General features: G+C 45.6%; 1 protein-coding gene across 1 annotated transcript in view; it reads left to right on the plus strand.

Annotated features, from left to right (window-relative positions):
* The window catches only part of LCP2 (lymphocyte cytosolic protein 2), a 1300494-nt gene that overhangs the window by 914418 nt on the left and 360375 nt on the right, over window positions 1-25701 (plus strand). The window contains exons 16-17 of the mRNA XM_077265986.1: window positions 2882-2990; window positions 18553-18608. Coding sequence (XP_077122101.1) covers window positions 2882-2990; window positions 18553-18608 — 165 coding nt within the window. The remainder of the gene's footprint in view (window positions 1-2881; window positions 2991-18552; window positions 18609-25701) is intronic.

A 25701-nucleotide genomic window follows, 5' to 3' on the forward strand; every position in this document is an offset into this window, starting at 1 on the left:
AAAGAAATTAATGAATAGCTGTTTTTTTGTCATTCTGCCTCACAAAAATCGGAATAAAAAGCGATCAAAAAATGTCACGTGCCCGAAAATGTTACCAATAAAAATGTCAACTCGTCCCGCAAAAAACAAGACCTCACATGACTATGTGGACCAAAATATGGAAAAATTATAGCTCTCAATGTGGTAACACAAAAAACATTTTTTGCAATAAAAAGTGTATTTTAGTGTGTGACGGCTGCCAATCAAAAATCCGCTAGAAAAGTAAATCAAACCCCCTTCATCACCCCCTTAGTTAGGGAAAAATTAAAAAAATGTATTGATTTCCATTTTCCCATTAGGGTTAGGGCTAGGGTAAGGGCTAGAGTTAAGGTACCGTCACACTCAGTGACGCTGCAGCGATATAGACAACGAGCCGATCGCTGCAGCATCGCTGTTTAGGTCGCTGTAGAGATGTCAAACACAGCAGCTCCACAACGATGCAGGAGCGATCCTGTGACGTAGCGGTGACGCACTTATCGTTCTCACAGGTCGTTAGCTCCATGTTTAACATTGGTGATATCGTTGCTTTTGCTGTCAAACACGACGTTACACGCCGATCTGACGACCAAATAAAGTTCTGGACTTCTAGCTCCAACCAGCGATATCATAGCAGGATCCTGATCGCTGCTGCATGTCAAACACAACGAGATCGCTAACCAGGACGCTGCAACGTCACGGATCGTTGTCGTTCTCGTTGTAAAGTTGTTTAGTGTGAAGGTACCTTTAGGGTTAGGGTTAGGGTTAGGGTTGGGGCTAGGGTTAGGGCTACAGTTAGGGTTGGGGCTAAAGTTAGGGTTGGGGCTAAAGTTAGGGTTAGGGTTTGGATCACATTTACGGTTGGGAATAGGGTTGGGATTAGGGTTAGGGGTGTGTCAGGGTTAGGGGTGTGGTTACGGTTACCATTGGGATTAGTGTTAGGGGTGTGTTTGGATTAGGGTTTCAGTTATAATTGGGGGGTTTCCACTGTTTAGACACATCAGGGGCTCTCCAAACGCGACATGGCGTCCAATCTCAATTCCAGCCAATTCTGCGTTGAAAAAGTAAAACAGTGCTCCTTCCCTTCCGAGCTCTTCCGTGCGCCCAAACAGGGGTTTACCCCAACATATGTGGTATCATCGTACTCGGGACACATTGGACAACAACTTTTCGTGTCCAATTTTTCCTGTTACCCATGGGAAAATGGGGGCTAAAAAATAATTTTTGTGGAAAAAAAAAATTTTTTATTTTCACTGCTCTGCGTTATAAACTGTAGTGAAACACTTGGGGGTTCAAAGTTCTCACAACTCATCTAGATAAGTTCCTTGGGATGTCTAGTTTCCAATATGGGGTCACTTGTGGGGGTTTCTATGGTTTAGGTACATTAGGGGCTCTGCAAACGCAATGTGACGCCTGCAGACCATTCCATCTAAGTCTGCATTCCAAATGGCGCTCCTTCCCTTCCGAGCTCTCCCATGCGCCCAAACGGTGGTTCCCCCCCACATATGGTGTATCAGCATACTCAGGACAAATTGGACAACAACTTTTGGGGTCCATTTTCTCCTGTTACCCTTGGCAAAATAAAACAAATTGGAGCTGAAGTAAATTTTTTGTGTAAAAAAGTTAAAAGTTCATTTTTATTTAAACATTCCAAAAATTCCTGTGAAACACCTAAAGGGTTAATAAACTTCTTGAATGTGGTTTTGTGCACCTTGAGGGGTGCAGGTTTTAGAATGGTGTCACACTTGGGTATTTTCTATCATATAGACCCCTCAAAATGACTTCAAATGAGATGTGGTCCCTAAAAAAAAATGGTGTTGTAAAAATGAGAAATCGCTGGTCAACTTTTAACCCTTATAACTCCCTAACAAAAAAAAAAATTTGGTTCCAAAATTGTGCTGATGTAAAGTAGACATGTGGGAAATGTTACTTATTAAGTATTTTGTGTGACATATCTCTGTGATTTAATTGTATAAAAATTCAAAGTTGGAAAATTGCGAAATTTTCAAAATTTTTGCCAAATTTTCGTTTTTTTTTTTTCACAACTAAACGCAGGTAATATCAAAGAAATTTTACCACTATCATGAAGTACAATATGTCGTGAGAAAACAATGTCAGAATCACCTGGATCCGTTGAAGTGTTCCAGAGTTATAACCTCATAAAGGGACAGTGGTCAGAATTGTAAAAATTGGCCCGGTCATTAACGTGCAAACCACCCTTGGGGGTAAAGGGGTTAAGTCTACGGCAAAATGATAGTGTTTTAAAATTAGTGTTAAGGCTACTTTCATATTTCCGTCGGTAGTCTCCAGTCACAAAGCGTCGGCGCGACGTACCAACGGAAGTGTGTGCTTTCACATTTCCGTCAGAATTCTGAGTGAGGAAGAGAGTGTGAGCGATATTTCCTGCTGGGCATGCGCAGTATTAAAAACTGGATGCAACGTACAGAAAAACGTTCCCTTGAATGTTTTTCCCAGACGCAACCCGTGCACGACGGACGCAACGTGTGGCCATACGTCGCGATCTGTTGGCAATACAAGTCTATGGGAAAAAAACGTATCCTGCGGGCAAATTTGCAGGATGCATTTTTTTCCCAAAACGACGCATTGTGACGGATACTAAACAACGGAAGTGTGAAAGTAGCCTAACCGCTACTGATATGGTTTTGATCTTTATTCTAAGTTATGGATATGCCTGGTGTTACTAGGGAACAATAGCATTTGTAGTTGCCTTCAGTGGGAGAGTCATATGCAAGTGGCCCAAGAGCTACTTGTGACTCTCAACCCACTACTTCGGGAAAACGGTTCTACAACATCACATAGTATGAATCTGTTTATCTCACTCTTTTTCTATTGCTTTGGTTTAAAGTCCCCCGGAGACTGTATCCCCAACATGCAAACACATTCCCTTCAACATCACCAAAACCTTCCATCAGATATATGGCTTCAGGATCAAATACTCTGCCTACCACAGATATGTATGTATTTTTTATATATTTATATATGTAACATTTATACGAATTATATGAATTACTGTCATGATCAATTATATCATTATGCATCGTAAATGCTACAGAGTCAATTTATGACAAGTGAACATATTTCATGTATATACGGTAATTAGGTAATAATTGTTTATGGTTTTCTAGATCTTTGATTGCACTCATTTATTTTCACTTCTGCTAGCTAAAAACATATCCTTGTTTTGACATATTCACACAGGTGCATAGCCATACACCTTCGTTATGCCATTATCACAGGAGCAGCACAAATATTGTTAGTGCCAGACTGGGAATCTGACAATTATGGCAAATGCCAGAAGGGCCTGTCCGACTGTGGGCTGCATTGTATGCAGTATGCCTCAGTATGCCGATACTGTTAACAGTTGAGCACAGAGCCACCAACTTTGTCACTTACTCCAGCATGCTTCCTTATAGACTGTGACCTGCTAGAGGCAGGCGCCATGCAGGGGACATCGGTGATGCGATGATGTCCCTGGATCATGCCACCAGCGTCCAATGGAAGACCGGATAGAAAATTAGATGGAAGCTGCAAAGGATGAATTGTCTGGATTAGGCTAGATTAAAGCTTTATATTTTTGGGGAGCTGTGAAGGACCATCATACTGTATAGTGGTCATGCTATATGTGAGGGTCCATCATACTATATAGGGGCTGTGGTGGACCACCATACTATACAGGGTTCTGTTGAAGGTACCATCATACTATACAGTATAGGGGGGCTGTGGGGTGAACTGTCATACTCTACAGGGGACTGATGGAGATACCATCATATAATATAGGGGGCTGTCAGGGGTACCATCATACTTTATAGGGGGCTGTGAGGTGGACCATCATACTACACAGGGGCTGTGGTGTAAATCATCATGCTATATAAGGGGCTGTGGTGGACCATCATACTTCACTGCTCAAAAAAATAAAGGGAACACTCAAATAACACATCCAAGATCTGAATGAATGAAATATTCACATTGAATACTTGGTTCTGTACAAAGTTGAATGTGCTGACAACAAAATCACAAAAAAATCATCAATGGAAATCAAATGTATTAACAAATGGAGGCCTGGATTTGGAGTCACACACAAAATTAAAGTGGAATGTAATGTCCTTAAAACAAGTCAAAATGATGCTCAGTATTGTGTGTGGCCTCCACGTGCCTGTATGACCTCCCTACAATGCCTGGGCATGTTCCTGATGAGGTGGCAGATGGTCTCCTGAGGGATCTCTTCCCAGACCTGGACTAAAGCATCCGCCAACTCCTAGACAGTCTGTGGCGCAACGTTTGTGGATGGTGCGAGACATGATGTCCCAGATGTGTTCAATCAGGTTCAGGTCTGGGGAACGAGCGGTCAATCCATAGCTTCAATGCCTTCATCTTGCAGGAACTGCTGACACACTCCAGCCACATGAGGCCTGGCATTGTCCTGCATTAGGAGAAATCTAGGGCCAACCACACCAGCATATGGTCTCACAAGGGGTCTGAGGATCTCACCTCGGTACCTAATGGCGGTCAGGCTACCTCTGGCTAGCACATGGAGGGCTGTGCGGCCCTCCTAAGAAATGCCACCCCACACCATTACTGACCCACTGCCAAACTGGTCATGCTGAAGGATGTTGCACGCATCAGATCGCTCTCCACAGCATCTCCAGACTCTGTGATGTCTGTCACATGTGCTCAGTGTGAACCTGCTTTCATCTGTGAAGAATAACAGCCGCACTCAAAATATAGATTTTCAAATGCAAAAATTGATTAATTTCACCACAGTAGAAAACAAAGATTGCTTAGGTAACGTTTTGACCCCGTAGTGTTAGGAGTCAAGTTTCCTCTGCTGCACAGGGGGAATCTCAATCTGTGTCTGCTGCGGTCTCCCATTCTCCATCGGCCGCAGTGGAGCCTGCTCAGCAGAGATGTCGGTCCCAGCGTCTCACTGAGACTGATTCTGTGCAAAGGGTTACTGCTGCCTCTCCAGGCTCTGCTATTGTACCCTGCACTGATCTGCGGCAAGCAAGCTTTTCTGGGACTAAGTCCTGCTTTGCACACACTGAGCATGCCCAGGGCAAGATCTCTCAGTGGAGATCAAGGGTCACATGCTCAGGTACTGCAGCCAAATCTATTGGTCCTTCTAGGAAGGTCCTGTAGGTGCGCAGGCTCTGTAGCAGTCTCTCATTGGTCCTTTTAAGGAAGGTCCTGTACGTGCTGCAGCTATTTAAGGCTCGCATGGCCGCACGGCCATGCGCTAGTATCTTCCAAAGTTACGTGCTTTGCGCCACTGTGGTCATGTGTTTGAATGTGTTCAGGGACCCGGCTGAAATAAGCCCCTAGAATGCTGGCACCTCCAGCAAGGAGATTGTGTTTGAGTGTATTCAGGGACCTGGGCGAAATAAGCCCCTAGAATGCTGGCACCTCCGGCGAGGACTGTTGTGTGCATGCATGACCACTGACTGCTCTCATCTGGGTAGTTAGCCTGTGCCTCTGTGAGAGTCTAACAGGGCACAGAGCTTTGATTTCTCGTCCGCTCTGTGAAGCTAACAGAGCTGGTTCATACCGCCATATTGTGCCGCCATTTACTTAGCAGCAGGTTCTTTCCTGCACGGTGGATCCCGGATTGTGAACACACCAATCCCATCAATAAATATATTTGGTGCGTTCCGCAAACCCTAACAGTATACTAGCGCCAGGATCTGGCTAAGTAATGGCGGACGAACAGCGATTGCAGGGGTACATCCAGCTGCTGGAGGGTCGGTTGACGTCTCTTGAGCGTGCAACCTCGGCGGTGGATGTTACCGCAATAGCTGTTCAGGCTGCTAGCGTGGCTGCAGCAGCTTTACCCACTGCCACCTCTGTTCCGACCATATCTCACCTCCCATTGCCTGAGAGATACTCTGGGGGCAGTAAGTCCTGTAGGGGTTTCGTGAGCCAGTGTGGTATACACCTCGAGCTCCTGGCTGCACGTTTTCCCACAGAGCGGGCAAAGGTGGGATACATAATCTCTCTCTTGTCGGACAGGGCGTTGGAGTGGGCTACGATCATGTGGTGCGGAGTGTTCCTCGGTTTCTGGATACTCTGAAACAGGTCTTTGTAGGACCTCAAGTCACCCATGATACAGCGCTCCAGCTGCTGGCTTTGACTCAGGGTTCAGACATGGTCAGCCATTTTGCGGTTACCTTCCGGACGTTAGCGTCTGAGTTGGAATGGCCAGATAAAACCCATATTCCTGTATTTTGGAGGGGGCTGGCTGACCATGTGAAGGACGCTTTGGCTACTAGGGAGATTCCCGCCACACTGGAGGAGCTCATAGCTGTATCAACTCGCATAGACCTTAGTTTTCACGAGCGAAGGTTGGAGCGAGCCCAGTGTAGGCAGAGGTTTCGGCTGGCTCCCACCTTCGCCAGACCTCTGGAATCTCCAGTCCAGGCGTCCGAGTCACATGAGGCCATAGAGGTGACACGAGCGGGACCCAAGTCCCAGTCCGCTCATGCACATAAGGTCTGTCATATTTGCCGGCAGTCAGGACATCTTGCCTCCAAGTGTCCTCAGCGGTTGGGGAAATGTCAGCGTCTAGTGGCAGTAGGAGGAGGTACACTAGACACGGCGACGTTTGCCTCAAAGTTGTCCTTCAAGGGGACAATTACCTTTGGCCCATCCACTCTTATGGTAGAGCTATGCGTGGACTCTGGGGCGGAGGGTAATTTTATGTCATCCGCTTTTGCCGAGCGTCACGCAATACCCCTGGTTATGCTCGCCAAACCAGTAACTGTTCGAGTGGTAAATGGGTCGACACTACCCTCTCAGATTACCCACCAAACCATTCCTATCACGCTTTCTGTGTCTCCCTATTAGTCATTCCTGAGGGAATTGATGAGGTCCTGTTGGGGATACCATGGCTACGCTACCATTCTCCTCATATAGAGTGGTCCTCAGGGAGAATTTTGGGATAGAGTAAATCCTGCGAGGGTAGATGTCAGAGGGAGTGCGTTCAGGTTGCTACTACTGAGGTACCCGCAGATCTTTCCTCTCTCCCCAAACACTATTGGCCCTATGCAGACGTGTTCTCCAAAAGGGCTGCGGAGACCCTTCCGCCTCACCGTCCCTATGACTGTCCTATTGACCTCTTGCCTGGTGCTGAGCCTCCCCGGGGTCGAGTTCATTCGTTATCTCTCCCGGAGACGGAGGCAATGTCTTAGTACATCCAAGAGAAGCTGTCTAGAGGATTCATTAGGAAGTCAGGGTCACCTGCAGGGGCAGGGTTCTTCTTCGTACAGAAGAAGACAGGGGACTTACGTCCATGCATAGATTACAAGGGTTTTAACGCTATCACCGTTAAGAACAAGTACCCATTACCCCTGATTTCTGAGCTTTTTGATAGGCTAAGGGGAGCAAGGGTATTTACAAAATTAGATCTGCGGGGTGCTTACAACCTGATTCGCATCCGTGAGGGGGACGAATGGAAGATGGCTTTTAACACCAGGGATGGGCATTATGAATACCTGGTGATGCCCTTCGGGCTCTGTAATGCCCCAGCCGTTTTCCAAGACTTTGTGAATGACATCACCACTGGCCACCTCGGTTGTAGTCTATCTGGATGATATTCTCATCTACTCTCCAGATATTTACTCCCATCGGAGAGATGTTCGCAAAGTCTTCGACCTCTTACGGGCAAACTCCCTCTACGCCAAGTTGGAGAAGTGTGTGTTTGAGCAGGAGTCCTTGCCTTTCCTTGGTTACATCATCTCTGCCCAGGGTTTGGTTATGGATCCTGCCAAGCTACAGGCTGTGATGGACTGGCAGGAACCCCATTCTCTTAAAGCGGTGCAGCGCTTTATGGGGTTCATAAATTACTATCGCCAGTTCATTCCACACTTCTCAACTTTGGTAGCTCCCTTGGTTGCCCTCACCAAGAAGGGAGCAAATCCCAAGTTGTGGTCAGAGGAGGTCTCCAAGGCCTTTCTCTCGATTGAGTCACACTTCGCTAGCGCTCCCATCTTACATCGCCCCAATGTAGATAAGCCATTTATCATGGAGGTGGATGCCTCATCCGTTGGTGCTGGAGCAGTCCTTTTCCAAAAGGATGCTCAAGGTCGGAAGCATCCTTGCTTTTTTTTCTCCAAGACCTTCACACCAGCGGAGAGGAATTATTCCATCGGGGACAGGGAGTTGCTAGCCATGAAGTTGGCTTTTTCAGAGTGGAGACACCTCTTGGAGGGAGCTCGCTTTCCTTTCCAAGTGTTCACTGACCACAAGAAGTTGGTGTATATACAGATGGCCCAGCGGCTGAATTCTCGCCAGGCTAGATGGTCCCTGTTCTTCTCCCGGTTCCATTTTACTCTTCATTTTCTCTCCGGGGAGAAGAACATTCGTGCCGACGCTCTCTCCCGATCCGTAGTGTCATCTGAGGAGGAGCAGGAGCAGCCTCGGCTTATTGTCCCTTCTGAGAGCCTGAGAACTGTGGCTTCGGTTTCGCTTGAGTCCGTGCCCGCGGGCAAGACCTTCGTACCAGCGAATTTGCGACCGGAGGTTCTCTCTTGGGCTCACTCATCCAGAGTGGGTGGACATTTTGGGACCAAGAGGACATCTGATCTTTTGGCGAGGACGTACTGGTGGCCGCATATGGCTCGTGACGTCGGGGACTATATTCGGGCCTGTGTCTCCTGCGCCCAGAATCGGTCTCCTCGGCAACAGCCTGCTGGGTTACTTTACCCATGCCGGTGGCCAGGGCCGGCATCAGCACCCGGCGTACCCGGGCAAGTGCCGGGGCCCTGGCGAGACGGGGGGCCCACTCACGCTGTCAGAAATCCATCTGGCCGTTCAATTTGTGCTGGCACAAGCATCTTCTCACTGTCAGTGCAGGGCCAGGCACATAGGGGTTAAGAAGGCAGCCAGCGTGACACTGTTTGTGGGCGGAGAGAGCACGTTCTCCTGCTCTGCTCTCTCGCCCGCCCCTCGCTGGCTGCACTCACTCACTGACTGCTGAAGTTATCAGATTCAGGCAGCCGTAGACTCTGGAGGAGCGCCTAACCGCCCTGAGTGAGTGCGATGTATCGCTGTATTCTGACAGTCTTGGTGACCTGGGGCGGCCACAGCTGATACACTGTATATTATATACTTCAGCAGCCGCCCAGGCCCCCAGCACCTGTTCTGTATATGTATATACTGTATCTATACAGCCTGTATGACAGTATATATAATATATATACAGGACAGGTGCTGGGGGCCTGGGTTGCGCGGCTGTTGAAATATATATACACTGCACAGTACCATCACTGCCCTGTATATATACACTGCACAGTACCGCTCCTCCTGTCCTGTATATATACACTGCACAGTACCACTCCTCCTGTCCTGTATATATACACTGCACAGTGCCACTCCTTCTGTCCTGTATATATACACTGCACAGTACCGCTCCTTCTGTCCTGTATATATACACTGCACAGTACCGCTCCTCCTGTCCTGTATATATACGCTGCACAGTGCCACTCCTCCTGTCCTGTATATATACACTGCACAGTACCACTCCTCCTGTCCTGTATATATACACTGCACAGTGCCGCTCCTCCTGTCCTGTGTATATATACACTGCACAGAACCATCACTCCCCTGTAATATATATACTGCACAGTACCATCACTCCCCTGTATATATACACTGCACAGTACCGCTCCTCGTGTCCTGTATATATACACTGCAGAATTTTCAATAGCTATCACTCATGTAAGAAGTGAAATCTGGCATTGTACTATAGCTATATTTCTCTGCTGTATCTGGGCATCATGAATCGTGGTATGTGTTAAAGGGGGGGGCCCACTGAGACTCTTTTGCCCGGGGCCCTCAAAAACCTGGAGCCGACCCAGCCGGTGGCAGACAGGCCCTGGGAAATGCTCGGGATGGACCTCGTGGTGGGCTTACCCAAGTCTCGTAGCAGCACCGTTATCTGGGTAGTCACCGATCATTTTTCTAAGATGGTGCATTTGGTGCCGCTTCCACAGTTACCTTCTGCACGGGCCTTGGCGGCGTTGTTCATTAAACATATTTTCCGCTTACATGGAATGCCTGATAAAATTTTCAGCGACCGGGGTAACCAGTTTGCATCTCGGTTTTGAAGAGAGCTCTGCCGTTTACTCAGCATAGAGCTGAATCTCTCCTCTGCATATCATCCCGAGACGAATGGGTTGGTAGAGAGAAAATCAACCAGACTCTGGTGACATACTTGCGACATTTTGTCTCTGCTAGGCAGGAAGACTGGGCATCTTTGCTACCTTGGGCGGAATTTGCCTTGAACAACGCCGTAGCCGATTCCACTGGTCAGACTCCTTTTCTCCTCAATTACGGCCAGCATCCGCGTGTCCCTGTGCCCATGCCCGTGTCATCCACCGATTCTAGGGTGGCAGACTGGGCGGTGGAGGCACGTGACATCTGGGATCGCACACAGGATGCCATCTGGGCCTCCAAGGAGAGAATGAGGGTTTCTGCTGATACACACCGGCGCCCCGCTCCGACCTTTGCTCCTGGCGACTTAGTGTGGCTCTCCGCCCGTAACATCAGGCTGCGAGTTGAGTCCACTAAGTTTGCGCCTCACTACATTGGCCCGTTCAAGGTTCTGGAACAGGTCAACCCTGTGGTCTACCATTTGGCTATTCCTCCACGCCTTGGTATCGCCGATACCGTTCATGTTTCCCTCTTAAAGCCCGTTCATTTGTCCCGGTTTTCTGAGTCATCTGCCGGGACATCGGGTTCATACACGGATGAATTTGAGGTGAATGCTATCGTGGGGTGCAAGGTGGTACGTGGCAAGAAATTTTATCTGGTGGATTGGAAGGGTCACGGTCCAGAGGATAGAACCTGGGAGCCTGTGGAGTACATTCGGGCTCCGCTGCTCATTGCAGCTTTTGAGCGTAGCGAGGCTCAAGGAGAGGGGGGTAATGTTAGGAGTCGAGTTTCCTCTGCTGCACAGGGGGAATCTCGATCCGTGTCTGCTGCGGTCTCCCATTCTCCATCGGCAGCAGTGGAGCCTGCTCAGCGGAGACGTCGGTCCCAGCGTCTCACTGAGACTGATTCTGTGCAAAGGGTTACTGCTGCCTCTCCAGGCTCTGCTATTGTACCCTGCACTGATCTGCGGCGAGCAGGCTTTTCAGGGACTAAGTCCTGCTTTGCACACACTGAGCATGCCCAGGGCAAGATCTCTCAGTGGAGATCAAGGGTCACATGCTCAGGTACTGCAGCCAAATCTATTGGTCCTTCTAGGAAGGTCCTGTAGGTGCGCAGGCTCTGTAGCAGTCTCTCATTGGTCCATTTTAGGAAGGTCCTGTATGTGCTGCAGCTATTTAAGGCTCGCATGGCCGCACGACCATGCGCTAGTATCTTCCAAAGTTACGTGCTTTGCGCCACTGTGGTCATGTGTTTGAATGTGTTCAGGGACCTGGCTGAAATAAGCCCCTAGAATGCTGGCACCTCCGGCGAGGAGATTGTGTTTGAGTGTATTCAGGAACCTGGCTGAAATAAGCCCCTAGAATGCTGACACCTCCGGCGAGGAGTGTTGTGTGCATGCATGACCACTGACTGCTCTCATCTGGGTAGTTAGCCTGTGCCTCTGTGAGAGTCTAACAGGGCAGAGAGCTTTGCTTTCTTGGCCACTCTGTGAAGCTAACAGAGCTGGTTCATACCGCCATATTGTGCCGCCATTCACTTAGCAGCAGGTTCTTTCCTGCATGGTGAATCCCGGGTTGCGAACGCACCAATCCCATCAATAAATATATTCGGTGCGTTCCACAAACCCTAACACGTAGTGAGCCTTTGTCAAACCTCACTGAAAAAAACAATAAAGACACAGTGCATTAAATAATATATGCAAGTATGACATGCTATACAGATACTGTATACAGGCATCATAATGCTGAGCAGGTGGAATGAGATACATTATAAACAAAACAACTGTATGTGGAACATAATGCAATGACATATATACACATATTTACAAATCATATATTTACAATATATACAATAGGGTGCCCAATGAGGGTTAAATGTATAGCATACCATGTTGCAGACATAGAAAAAACATGGCGTAAGCATAGGCAGGTGGCAATATATAATTTGCGTTATGCGGCAAAAGGTGCTAAATTAAATCTATACATAGGGGTAATGTAGAACAAATAAACTGACCTTGTTGTAGAGTAAGAAAAAACCCCAGTAGAGAAGAAGGCGGTTTGTGGAGGTTTTTTTCAAGATCTACAGGCTCCAAAGTAGAGTTGTGGGAGGAGAGGAAAGTAATGAGCAAAATGTAGGGAAAAAATGGAGAGAGGGGGGAGAAGGAGGGGAGGGGGGGAAGGGGATGGGGGCGGAGGAATGGAGGACATACCTCTAGCCACTGTGCGGAGTGGTGTGGTGAGCTTGGAAGGGGGGATGCAGGCGCAGTCCGAGCTGTGGGGATATACAGAAATGAGGCCAAGCGGCAGAAAAGGCCAAAGAGCCTGTAGGTGTGCGTCGCGATACGATACCTGCGGGTCCGGGGCAGTAAGCTCCCTGTGGTGATGTACGCCAATATTGGTGGTCAGCGGGGAAATATAGTGTCCGGGCAGGAAGTAAAGAAGGACACGTGCGCAATAGAAAATTGCTCTGTGATGGAGGCTAGGAACGCAGGTGGAGCGCCTGCATGGTAGCGGAGGTATGAGCGTGCGCGAAAAACACCGGGGGTATTGAGCGAAGAGGCTGGGGACGCAGGTATGGTGCCTGCGCGATAACAAAAGTACGAGCATGCGCAGAGCACTCAGGGGGTAAGGAGCGGCTGTCAGCAGGATGAGTGCCTGTATATGCGTGCAATAGAAGTGCTGGAGGGAGGGGGGGGAGGAGCCTGCGTAGCAGGGAGAGGAATGAAGAGATGGCCACAAAGGGAAGGCAAAGGACAGAACGGTGCAACTAGTGAAATACTCATAGGCTCATAGGAGAAGGAGAAATAAGATAAAATAAAGATAGGGGAGTGTGGAGATGAATGAAAATGAAAGAATGTAAAAATTTAAATAAGCAAAAAAATTAGCAAAAAATAAATAAAGTAAATAAACAAAAAAAATAAAAATAATGAGGAAAAAATGAATACAAATGAAAATAAGAAAGTAAAAATAATAGTAATAATAATAATATAAATAAATAAAAAGGGGAGAAATAATGCAGATGACTGGTCATATGCTGAGAAAGGAGTACAGCATAACGTAAAATAGGCAAAAATGATAAACTAAATGTAAACCTTGAGAAAACGAAGAAACAAAATTGAAAAAAATAAATAAAATTGAAAAAAATGATAAATGGAAAAATGAAAAAAAAATAGGAATATATATATATATAAAAAAAAAATAAATATATATATATATATGTATATATATATATATATATATATATATATATATATATATATATATATATATATATATATATATATATATAAATAATAATAATAATAAGAAGAATAAAATAAAAAATAAAATGAAAAATAAAAAATAAAAAATCTAAATCAAAATCAAAAATGAAAATTGTAAAATAGTTTCTGGGTACTTGCCCCAGTTGGGTGTAATAGACAGTGAAGATCAGATAGCCTGAAAGCATTGAAAAAAGGTTAGAACATATAGCATCATCAGGTGAGCCTGTAATACACTAGACCGCCAGTAAAATAATTGATAAAGTATATGACATAATCATGAAAATATATATAGACATTCGCAAAGGACCTAGACTTTATAATTCAATAAAACAGGAAACCACGGAGCCACGTGTCACCCTCAGAAAACTAGGTCAAGTTCCCGGTTCAGGCCTTTAGGTGTAAGTGTTTGCAAAGTGTATATCCAGTGGGATTCTCGTTCTCTCAATAATTTAATATGATTACCACCCCTGCGTGGTCTATCAACCTGCTCGAGTACCTGGAAATGCAGTTGGGAGACGGAGTGATTGGCCAATGAAAAATGGTGTGGAAGGGGAAGCCATGTTTTTTTACACCGTATGGTGGATTTGTGGGAAACAATCCTATCTCGGATGTGTTGTGTTGTCTCACCAACGTAAAGTAGGCCACAGGGGCATTTTATCACGTACACGACATTGTTAGAATCACACGTGAATAATCCCTTGATCTTGTATTGTTTGCTAGAATGGGGATGGGTAATAGAACTGGATTTAATGACATTTGAACAACATGCGCAGCCTAGGCAGGGAAACGTGCCACTCCTTTCGGTGCCCAGGAAAGTCTGTCTAGGTACTCTAGAGGAGCTACCTATGTCCGCTTTGACAACTCTATCTCTAATGTTGTTAGGTCTTCTTTTGCACATAAGTGGTGGTGTAGAGAAAGCCTCAATGTGAGGATATGAGTGTTTCAGCATGGGCCAGTGTTTGCGAATTACGCTATATATCTTAGGCATAACGGGGTGATGAGTGTGGATAAAAGGAACCTGTTCAGATTTGGGTTGAGTCATCGGGCTGTGAGATGGACTTAAGGCCAGCCTTTTTTCTCTGTCAAGTAAGCTCTTGGGATACTGTCTAGCTGTAAACTTACAGGACATCTCGTCCAGTCGTTCAGGTAATGTGTCGGGCTTTGAGACAATGCATGCCACATGCTTGAACTGTGAACGGGGAAGGCTGTGTTTAATGGAGATCAGGTGACAGCTCTGGTAATGGAGTAGGCTGCTAGAATCTGTTGGTTTAGAAAAGACGTCAGTGGTAAGGAAACCATTGGGATCCTTAATAACCAAGGTATCAAGAAACGATATCTGTGTTGTGTCACTGTTCAACGTGAACTGGAGTTCAGGCCGAATGGAATTTAGGTATTCGGTAAACGTGAGTAAGGTATCCTGTGGGCCTGTCCATAGACAAAAAATATTGTCTATGTAGCTCAGCCAGCATAGACTATGGGTTTGAAAGAGAGTATTGTCATAGACATATGCGTGTTCGTAGGCATCCATGTAAATGTTGGCGTATGCCGGAGCTTCGTTGGCACCCATAGCGGTGCCCTGGGTTTGCAAGTAATATTGGTCGCCGAAAAGAAAAAAGTTGTTATGTAAGACAAGAGATAGGAGATCAAGACATAGATGTCGGGAGTTACTAGAGAACTCTGGCGGCTGGAGGAGGTCCCCCACTGCCTTTATGCCTAGGTCATGTTTAACCCCTTCATGACCTTGGGATTTTCCGTTTTTCCGTGTTCGTTTTTCGCTTCCCTCCTTTCCAGAGCCATAACTTTTTTTATTTTTCCATCAATTTGGCCATTTGAGGGCTTATATTTTGCGGGACGAGTTGTACTTTTGAACGACATCATTGGTTTTACCATGTCGTGTACTAGAAAACGGGAAAAAAATTCCAAGTGCAGTGAAATTGCAAAAAAAGTGCAGTCCCACACTTGTTTTTTGTTTGGCTTTTTTGCTAGGTTCACTAAATGCTAAAACTGACCTGCCATTATGATTCTCCAGGTCAGTACGAGTTCATAGACACCTAACATATCTAGGTTATTTTTTACCTAAGTGGTGAAAAAAAATTCCAAACTTTGCAAAAAAAAAAAAAAGCGCCATTTTCCTATACTCGAAGCGTCTCCATTTTTCACGATCTGGGGTCGGTTGAGGGCTTATTTTTTCCCTGCTGAGCTGGCGTTTTTAATGATAGCATTTTGGTGTAGATACGTTCTTTTGATCACCCGTTATTGCATTTTAATGCAATGTCGCGGCGACCAAAAAAACGTAATTCTGGCGTTTCGATTTTTTTTCTTATTACGCCGTTTAGCGATCAGGTTAATGCTTTTTTTTTGATAGATCGGGCGATTCTGAACGCGGCGATACCAAATATGTGTAGGTTTGATTTTTTTTTTTATTGATTTATTTTGATTGGGGCGAAAGGGGGGTGACTTAAACTTTTATATATTTTTTATTTTTTTCACATTTTTTAAACTTTTTTTTTAACTTTTGCCATGCTTCAATAGTCTCCATGGGAGGCTAGAAGCTGGCACAACACGATCGGCTCTGCTACATAGCAGCGATCTGCTGTTTGCTGCTATGTAGCAGAAAATCAGGTGTGCTGTCAGCGCCGACCACAGGGTGGCGCTCACAGCTGCCGGGGATCAGTAACCATAGAGGTCTCAAGGACCTCTATGGTTACAATGGAGAAGCATCGCCGACCTCCGATCATGTGATGGGGGTCGGCGATGCGCTCATATCCGGCCGCCCGGCCGGATGCGGTAGTTAAATGTCGCTGTCTGCGTTTGACAGCGGCATTTAACTAGTTAATAGTGGCGGGTGAATCGCGATTTCACCCGCCGCTATTGCGGGCACATGTCAGCTGTTCAAAACAGCTGACATGTCCCAGCTTTGATGCGGGCTCACCGCGGAGCCCTGCATCAAAGCAGGGGATCTGACCTTGGACGTACTATCCCGTCCGAGGTCAGTAAGGGGTTAATAGACATGTATAAACTCTTGACGTCAAATGTGACGAGAGAGCTCCCTGGTGGAGTGGGAGAAAACTGTTTCAAGGTTTGAAGAAAATGGCCTGTATCGAGGATAAATGACTTCATTTTCCTGGTAAGAGGGGTAAGGATCTTCTCTAAGTAGATGGAGATGAGATTACCCCTATGTATAGATGTAATTTAGCACCTTTTGCCGCATAACGCAGATTATATATTGCCACCTGCCTACGCTTACGCCATGTTTTTTTCTATGTCTGCAACATGGTATACATGCTATACATTTAACCCTCATTGGGCACTCTATTGTATATATTGTAAATATATGATTTGTAAATATGTGTATATATGTCATTGCATTATGTTCCACATACAGTTGTTTTGTTTATAACTTATCTCATTCCACCTGCTCAGTATAATGATGCCTGTATACATTTTCTGTATAGCATGTCATACTTGTATATATTATCTAATGTACTGTGTCTTTATTGTTTTTTTCAGTGAGGTTTGACAAAGGCCCACTACGGGGTCGAAACGTTACCTCAGCAATCTTTGTTTTCTACTGTGGTGAATAAAATTAATCAATTTTTGCATTTGAAAATCTATATTTTGAGTGCGGCTGTTATTCTACAAATTTATGGTCTAACTGGACTTGATCCAAGTTCAGCCTGCACCTGTGCCTCTCCTTTGTCAGAGTGCACGCCATTCTAGTTCTATTCATCTGTGAAGAGCACAGGGCTCCAGTATCGAATTTTCCAATCCTGGTGTTCTGTGGCAAATGCCAAGTGTCCTGCACGGTGTTTTCCTGTGAACACAACCCCCATCTGTGGATGTCGGGCACTCAGACCATCCTCATGGAGTCGGTTTCTAACCGTTTGTGCAGACACATGCACATTTGTGGCCTGCTGGAGGTCATTTTGCAGGGCTCTGGCAGTGCTCCTCCTGTTCCTCCTTGCGCAAAGGCTGAGGTAGCGGTCCTGCTGCTGGGTTGTTGTCCTCCTATGGCCCCCTCCACATCTTCTGGTATACTGACCTGTCTCCTGGTAGCACCTCCAGCTTCTGGACACTACGCTGACCCAAAGCAAACCTTCTTGCCACAGCTCGCATTGTTGTGGCATCCTGGATGAGCTGCAATACCTGAGCCACTTGTGTGGGTTGTAGAGTCCGTCTCATGCTACCACGAGTGTGAAAGCACAACCAACATTCAAAGGTGACCAAAACATCAGCCAGAAAGCATTGGTATTGAGATGTGGTCTGTGGTCCCCACCTGCAGAACCACTCCTTTATTGAGTGTGTCTTGATAATTGCCAATAATTTACATCTGTTGCCTATTCCATTTGCACAACAGCATGTGAAATTGATTGTCAAACAGTGTTGCTTCCTAAGTGGACAGTTTGATTTCACAGATGTTTGATTTACTTGGAGTTATATTCTGTTGTTTAAGTGTTCCTTTTATTTTTTTGAGCAGTGTATTTGCCAGTGGACTGCACAACCCTATTCCCTGTCTACTGATTGTATTTAGCCACTCTCCCTCCTCCTGCAACTCTCTCCCCCTACCTAGACTAAATGCACATTGTATGTGATACAAACATCAAAGTAAACAATTACGGTAGATCTTAGAAGGGCTGTTAGTATGATAGTCCTGATGATGTCAGACGAACAGCTAATCACAGTAATGCAACAACCAATATGGCTATGTCAATACAGTGGCTCACAGACAATCCCCGCATGCTTATTGGCTTTGTAACAGGCACCATATATGAGGGACGGGGATTTGAATTTTAACTCGAGAGGAGTAATGAGCACATCCAAGCACTGTGATACTTGAATGATGACGGAGTATCACCAAGCATATTCGCTCATCCCTAGTTATTATACTTCTGACAAGAAAAAATAAATAAAAAAAAATTCTCAGAACGGATTAAAATAATAAAGGAAGCAATTTCATGAATATTTGCATGAAGACCTAATCAGTTACATGTCAAAAACATAGATGTTTTTGTTTATAACATAATTTGTTTTTTTTGTTTTGTAATGGGTAGCAGTAAGGAAATCAATTTGCAATTTTAAAAATATAACCAAATGTATTACATCTTCCACAGTGCTGGTCCTCCGCTACAGATGCCCGGAGGTCTCCCAAAACCCCCTTATAAATCAGGTAAACTTTTTTTACTTTAACTTCTTAAAGGGCCACTGTCACCCCCTCCAGCCGTTATAAACTAAAAGAGCCACCTTGTGCAGCAGTAATGCAGGGGGCAGCGACCATCGCCCCAGAAGAGATGAGTGACGGCAGTTGGGCGCTTCACAGAGGAGGCTTGAGACCTGCCTCAGGGTACAAAGACAGGTATTTAGGGGAAATTATAAAACGCTTTATTGAGGGAATAACAGAAGCAAAAACTAAAAGAGCCACCTTGTTAGACAGCAGCATTACTGCTGCACAAGGTGGCTCTTTTAGTTTATAACGGCTGGAGGGGGTGACAGTGGCCCTTTAAGGACCAGGAAATGCTTTCTTTTCACTTTGATTTTTTGTGGCAAGTTGTAGTTTTGAATGACATCATTCAGTTAACCATGTAATTCACTGAAAAAGGGAAAAAAATCCAAGTGAGGTAAAATGTTGAAAAAAAAAGCAATTTTGTTTTTATGGAATACTGTACATATGGTAAAAATTACCTGGCAATGTGATTCTTAAGGTCAATAAAAAGTACAGCGATATCAACTTTTTAAAGTTTTTTTTTACAGGTAACAGGTTGTACAGGTTTAGTGATTTTAAAAATTCTGAACATTTTCTGAGACCTGTTATTTTAGTTTTTTGGGGGGAGATGGAGATGTGAACACTGATATGATTTTGGCGTACATACTATGTTTTGACCTCTTTTTCTGGCATTTGCAGCAACAAAATGTAAAGCCGTTCTTGCTTTTCGACATGTTTATTTTTTGGACATTTAAATTATGGTTAAAACAATTGTATACAAAAATCATACTTAAACCCAATAAAAGATATATATTTTATTTGTACTATTTAAAAGTCCTCCAACCAGTGGTTCACACCACAAAAACAAACACACTGAAACCCACAACAAAAACACTTGGAGTGTCCTAAGGAGCCCCTACTAGGGTTGAGCGACTTTCATTTTTTAAAGATCGAGTCGGGTTTTGTGAAACCCGACTTTGTCCAGAGTCGAGTCGAGTGCAGTCGGCCGATTATCGCTAAAAGTCGGGGATCGACCGAAACACGAAACCCAATGCAAGTCAATGGGGAAGCATAGTCGGCAGTGAGTGGAGGCCAGGAAAACACCTACAGTGCCCATTTTAATGCCAAAAACATCCATTCTTGTTTTCTGAAGCTTGTCAATCTTAATTAACTTTATAATAATAGTTGGGCATTGGAAATTGGGGGTCTTTTGGCAAAAGTTGTGGGGGGTAGGGCTGGTTCAAGGTTTTAGTGGGCCCAGGAAACGTGGACTACGTCACGGCGGTGGAGCAGTGAGAGGTAAGTATGTCAAGTTTGCAAGTGCTGTGATCCTAAGCAAGCAGGGGGGGCCCACTCATTGGCATTGGCACTGGCACAGGGCCCCTCAAAGTACAGCGGTGTGTTTGCACGGCGGGGGCGCCTCCCACCAGCAGCGACACTTTTGCGTACTCTGAGGGGCCCTGTGCCAGTGACGTCGCCAACGAGTATGCCCCCCTCCACCTGATGAAGGAACCTGCACTTTCATCTGCACCTTCCTCTTTGTCCCTGTGTAAGGTGGTATAACATGCGGGAAGGGGAACCTTACTTTCAGCAGGGTCAGATTCTGGCTGTGTAGAGTGCAAGGGGAATGTAGTGGTCTAGGTCAATGTACCAGCAGACTCATCTAGCAGTGGCTGGGCAATGGGCAGGATGAGGAGGAAACAGATATAGGGCCAAAGAATAAAGTAGGCTACATGCAGTTCAAAATTGGTAACAGGACTAAATAGGCGGCATTGCTTTGTTCAGTGGAGTAGCAAACCCAGGAGCAGCAGACACTATTTTAAGGGCCCAAACACACTAATAGGCCAAATGCAGTTTAATATCTGATACTTTAGGCCAAAAGCCTAAGACTGAAGCTCATCTTTATTCAGTTGAGGGCAAACACCAGGGAGGGGCAGACACCGTTAGTAGGCCCTAACCACCAATTTTTAAAAACACAGCACTTAATGAGAGCCAGAAGGTTGAAGCTCAGCTTTATTCAGTTGAGGACAAACACCAGGGAGGGGCAGACACCGTTCGTAGGCCGTAACCAAAGTTGAAGTCCAAATGCAGTTTAATATCTGATACTATAGGCCGAAAGCCAGAAGGTGGAAGCTCCGCTTTATTCAGTTGAGGGCAAACACCAGGGAGGGGCAGACACCGTTAGTAGGCCCTAACCACCAATTTTTAAAAACACAGCACTTAATGAGAGCCAGAAGGTTGAAGCTCAGCTTTATTCAGTTGAGGACAAACACCAGGCAGGGACAGACACCGTTAGTAGGCCCTAACCACCAATTTTTAAAAACACAGCACTTAATGAGAGCCAGAAGGTTGAAGCTCAGCTTTATTCAGTTGAGGACAAACACCAGGCAGGGGCAGACACCGTTAGTAGGCCCTAACCACCAATTTTTAAAAACACAGCACTTAATGAGAGCCAGAAGGTTGAAGCTCAGCTTTATTCAGTTGAGGACAAACACCAGGGAGAGGCAGACACCGTTAGTAGGCCGTAACCAAAGTTGAAGGCCAAATGCAGTTTAATATCTGATACTATAGGCCGAAAGCCAGAAGGTGGAAGCTCAGCTTTATTCAGTTGAGGGCAAACACCAGGGAGGGGCAGACACCGTTAGTAGGCCCTAACCACCAATTTTTAAAAACACAGCACTTAATGAGAGCCAGAAGGTTGAAGCTTAGCTTTATTCAGTTGAGGACAAACACCAGGGAGGGGCAGACACCGTTAGTAGGCCGTAACCAAAGTTGAAGGCCAAATGCAGTTTAATTTCTGATACTATAGGCCGAAAGCCAGAAGGTGGAAGCTCCGATTTAGACAGTGGAGGCCAATTTGAATTAGGGACTGCAGACAGACTTAGTAGGCTGTCCCCTGTGGACCATGCATCCACCACATTAACCCATTGCGCCTTAATGGACACGTAATCTTCCGTGGCCATGCCTACAGGTCCATGCGTCTGTTGTCAGGTGCACCTTTGTACTCACAGATTGCCAGAGTGCATGGACAATGCGGTCTTTTACATGCTGGTGGAGGGTTGGGATGGCTTTTCTCGCAAAAGAAGTGTCGACTGGTTAGCTTGTAGCGTGGTACAGCGTAGTCCATCATGGCCTTATTAATAGTAAATAAAATATATAACTAGGCTCTATGAACTTTTAAATAGGTTCCAGGGGTACACGGGCAGCATTGGTGAGGTCAGTGGAGGAGTATTGCAAGTAGGGGCCGCAGACAGGCTAACAAAGGCCTAAAATAACAAACAATAGGCAGGCATGGCAGTTTTAAATCGGTTACATGGATACACAGGCAGGCACTCCAAGCAGCATTGTGGTCAGTGGAGGAGTATTGCAAGTAGGGGCCGCAGACAGGCTATCAAAGGCCTAAAATAACAAACAATAGGCAGGCATGGCAGCTTTAAATCGGTTACATGGATACACAGGCAGGCAGCATTGTGGTCAGTGGAGGAGTATTGCAAGTAGGGGCCGCAGACAGGCTATCAAAGGCCTAAAATAACAAACAATAGGCAGGCATGGCAGTTTTAAATCGGTTACATGGATACACAGGCAGGCACTCCAGGCAGCATTGTGGTCAGTGGAGGAGTATTGCAAGTAGGGGCCGCAGACAGGCTATCAAAGGCCTAAAATAACAAACAATAGGCAGGCATGGCAGTTTTAAATCGGTTACATGGATACACAGGCAGGCAGCATTGTGGTCAGTGGAGGAGTATTGCAAGTAGGGGCCGCAGACAGGCTATCAAAGGCCTAAAATAACAAACAATAGGCAGGCATGGCAGTTTAAAATCGGTTACATGGATACACAGGCAGGCACTCCAGGCAGCATTGTGGTCAGTGGAGGAGTATTGCAAGTAGGGGCCGCAGACAGGCTATCAAAGGCCTAAAATAACAAACAATAGGCAGGCATGGCAGTTTAAAATTGGTTACATGGATACACAGGCAGGCACTCCAGGCAGCATTGTGGTCAGTGGAGGAGTATTGCAAGTAGGGGCCGCAGACAGGCTATCAAAGGCCTAAAATAACAAACAATAGGCAGGCATGGCAGTTTAAAATCGGTTACATGGATACACAGGCAGGCACTCTAGGCAGCATTGTGGTCAGTGGAGGAGTATTGCAAGTAGGGGCCGCAGACAGGCTATCAAAGGCCTAAAATAACAAACAATAGGCAGGCATGGCAGTTTAAAATCTGTTACATGGATACACAGGCAGGCACTCCAGGCAGCATTGTGGTCAGTGGAGGAGTATTGCAAGTAGGGGCCGCAGACAGGCTATCAAAGGCCTAAAATAACAAACAATAGGCAGGCATGGCAGTTTTAAATCGGTTACATGGATACACAGGCAGGCACTCCAGGCAGCATTGTGGTCAGTGGAGGAGTATTGCAAGTAGGGGCCGCAGACAGGCTATCAAAGGCCTAAAATAACAAACAATAGGCAGGCATGGCAGTTTTAAATCGGTTACATGGATACACAGGCAGGCACTCCAGGTAGCATTGTGGTCAGTGGAGGAGTATTGCAAGTAGGTGCCGCAGACAGGCTATCAAAGGCCTAAAATAACAAACAATAGGCAGGCATGGCAGTTTTAAATCGGTTACATGGATACACAGGCAGGCACTCCAGGCAGCATTGTGGTCAGTGGAGGAGTATTGCAAGTAGGGGCCGCAGACAGGCTATCAAAGGCCTAAAATAACAAAATAGGCAGGCATGGCAGTTTTAAATTGGTTACATGGATACACAGGCAGGCAGCATTGTGGTCAGTGTTGTGAACTGTGTTTATGGGCTCCCTCTGGTGGTCACTAACGGTATTGTGTTAGGTGTGTCTTGTTGCAGGCCTGAGCTCCAGCTGTGTCGTTAAGCAGCGGGTGTTTCCTATTTGAGTCTCCTCTGGACTCACTCTCTTGCCTGGCATCGTTGTATCCAGACCTATTTGGTCTCCTCCGGATTCCTTTCAGTCTGCCTCATGCAAGAAAAGCTAAGTCTGTTTTGTACAATTTCGATCGTTTGCTTTATTCAGTGTTTTTGTCCAGCTTGCTTTACATTTGATTTTTGACTCGCTGGAAGCTCTAGGGGGCTGATATTCTCCCTCCACACCGTCAGTCGGTGTGGGGGTTCTTAAATGTTCAGCGTGGATGTTTTGTAGGGTTTTCTGCTAACCGCATAGTCCACTATCTATTTTCTGCTATCTAGACTATTGGGCCTCACTTTGCTGAATCTAGTTCATCTCTACGTTTGTGTTTTCCTCTTGCCTCACCGTTATTATTTGTTAGGGGCTTTCTATATCTTTGGGGTTCAATTTCTCTGGAGGCAAGCGAGGTCTTATTTTTTCCCTCTAGGGGTAGTCAGTTCTCCGGCTGGCTCGAGACGTCTAGAACCAACGTAGGCACGTTCACCGGCTACTTTTAGTTGTTTGTGTCAGGATCAGGTATGCGGTTAGCTCAGTTTCCACCTACCTAGAGCAGTATTTATATTTTTGCTATCTTGCCGGAATATCAGAGATCCTCTGCCATTGGGATCATAACAGAATGCCAGGCCTAAAAGAAAATGTTTAATGCATCGCAGAAGCGGGATTAAAAAGAAGTTCTGAGTTTTTGTTTGTTTTTTTTGCTGCAGTTTGCCTAGCTTCTTCCATCCCCTTTTTCTCTGAGTGGCTGAAACTCTGCTGCAGATATGAATGTCCAGACTTTGACTTCTAGTGTGATCAGCTTTCTGCTAGGGTGCAAAGCATTCAGGATTTTGTTATCCATAGCCCTATGTCTGAACCAAAAATACCTATTCCTGAGCCGTTTTTTGGAGATAGATCTAAATTCCTGAATTTTAGGAATAATTGTAAATTGTTTCTGTCTCTGAAACCTCGTTCCTCTGGTGATTCCGCTCAGCAAGTTAAGATTGTTATTTCCTTCTTGCGCGGCGACCCTCAGGATTGGGCCTTCTCTCTGGCGCCAGGAGATCCTGCATTGGTGAATGTTGATGCGTTTTTTCTGGCACTTGGTTTGCTTTATGAGGAGCCTAATCTTGAAAATCAGGCTGAAAAAATGTTGCTGGTTATCTCTCAGGGTCAGGACGAAGCTGAGGTATATTGCCAAAAATTTCGGAAATGGTCCGTGCTTACTCAATGGAATGAGTGTGCACTGGCCGCAAATTTCAGAAATGGTCTTTCTGAAGCCATTAAAGATGTGATGGTGGGGTTTCCTATCCCTACAGGTCTAAATGATTCAATGGCTCTAGCCATTCAAATTGATCGACGTTTGCGGGAGCGCAAATCTGATAATCCTTTGGCGGTGCTGTCTGAGCGGTCACCTGATTCTATGCAATGTGACAGAATTCTGACCAGAGCCGAGCGACAAAATCATAGACGTCAAAATGGGTTGTGTTTCTACTGTGGTGATTCAACACATGTTATCTCAGCATGCTCTAAACGTTTAAAGAAAAAAGTTAATCCTGTCGCCATTGGTACTTTTCAGCCTAAGTTTATTTTGTCTGTGACTTTAATTTGTTCATTATCTTCTTACTCAGTTATGGCTTTTGTGGATTCTGGTGCTGCTTTAAGTCTGATGGATTTGTCGTTTGCCAAGCGCTGCGGTTTTGTCCTGGAACCTTTGGAAAATCCTATTCCTCTTAGAGGAATTGATTCTACGCCATTGGCAGAGAATAAACCTCAGTATTGGACGCAGGTGACCATGTGCATGACTCCTGTACATCAGGAGGTGATTCGTTTTTTGGTACTGCATAAAATGCATGATGTTGTCGTTTTGGGTCTGCCATGGTTACAGGCCCATAATCCAGTTTTAGATTGGAAAGCTATGACTGTGTCTAGTTGGGGGTGTCAGGGGATTCATGGCGATTCTCCATTGGTGTCTATTGCTTCTTCTACTCCTTCTGAGATCCCTGAGTTTTTGTCAGACTTTCAGGATGTATTTAATGAGGCCAGGTCCAGTGCCCTTCCTCCTCATAGGGACTGTGATTGTGCTATAGATTTGATTCCTGGTAGTAAGTTTCCTAAGGGACGACTCTTTAATTTATCCGTGCCAGA

This window comes from Ranitomeya variabilis, chromosome 5 (genome assembly GCF_051348905.1).
Source record: "Ranitomeya variabilis isolate aRanVar5 chromosome 5, aRanVar5.hap1, whole genome shotgun sequence".
Lineage (NCBI taxonomy): Eukaryota > Metazoa > Chordata > Amphibia > Anura > Dendrobatidae > Ranitomeya > Ranitomeya variabilis.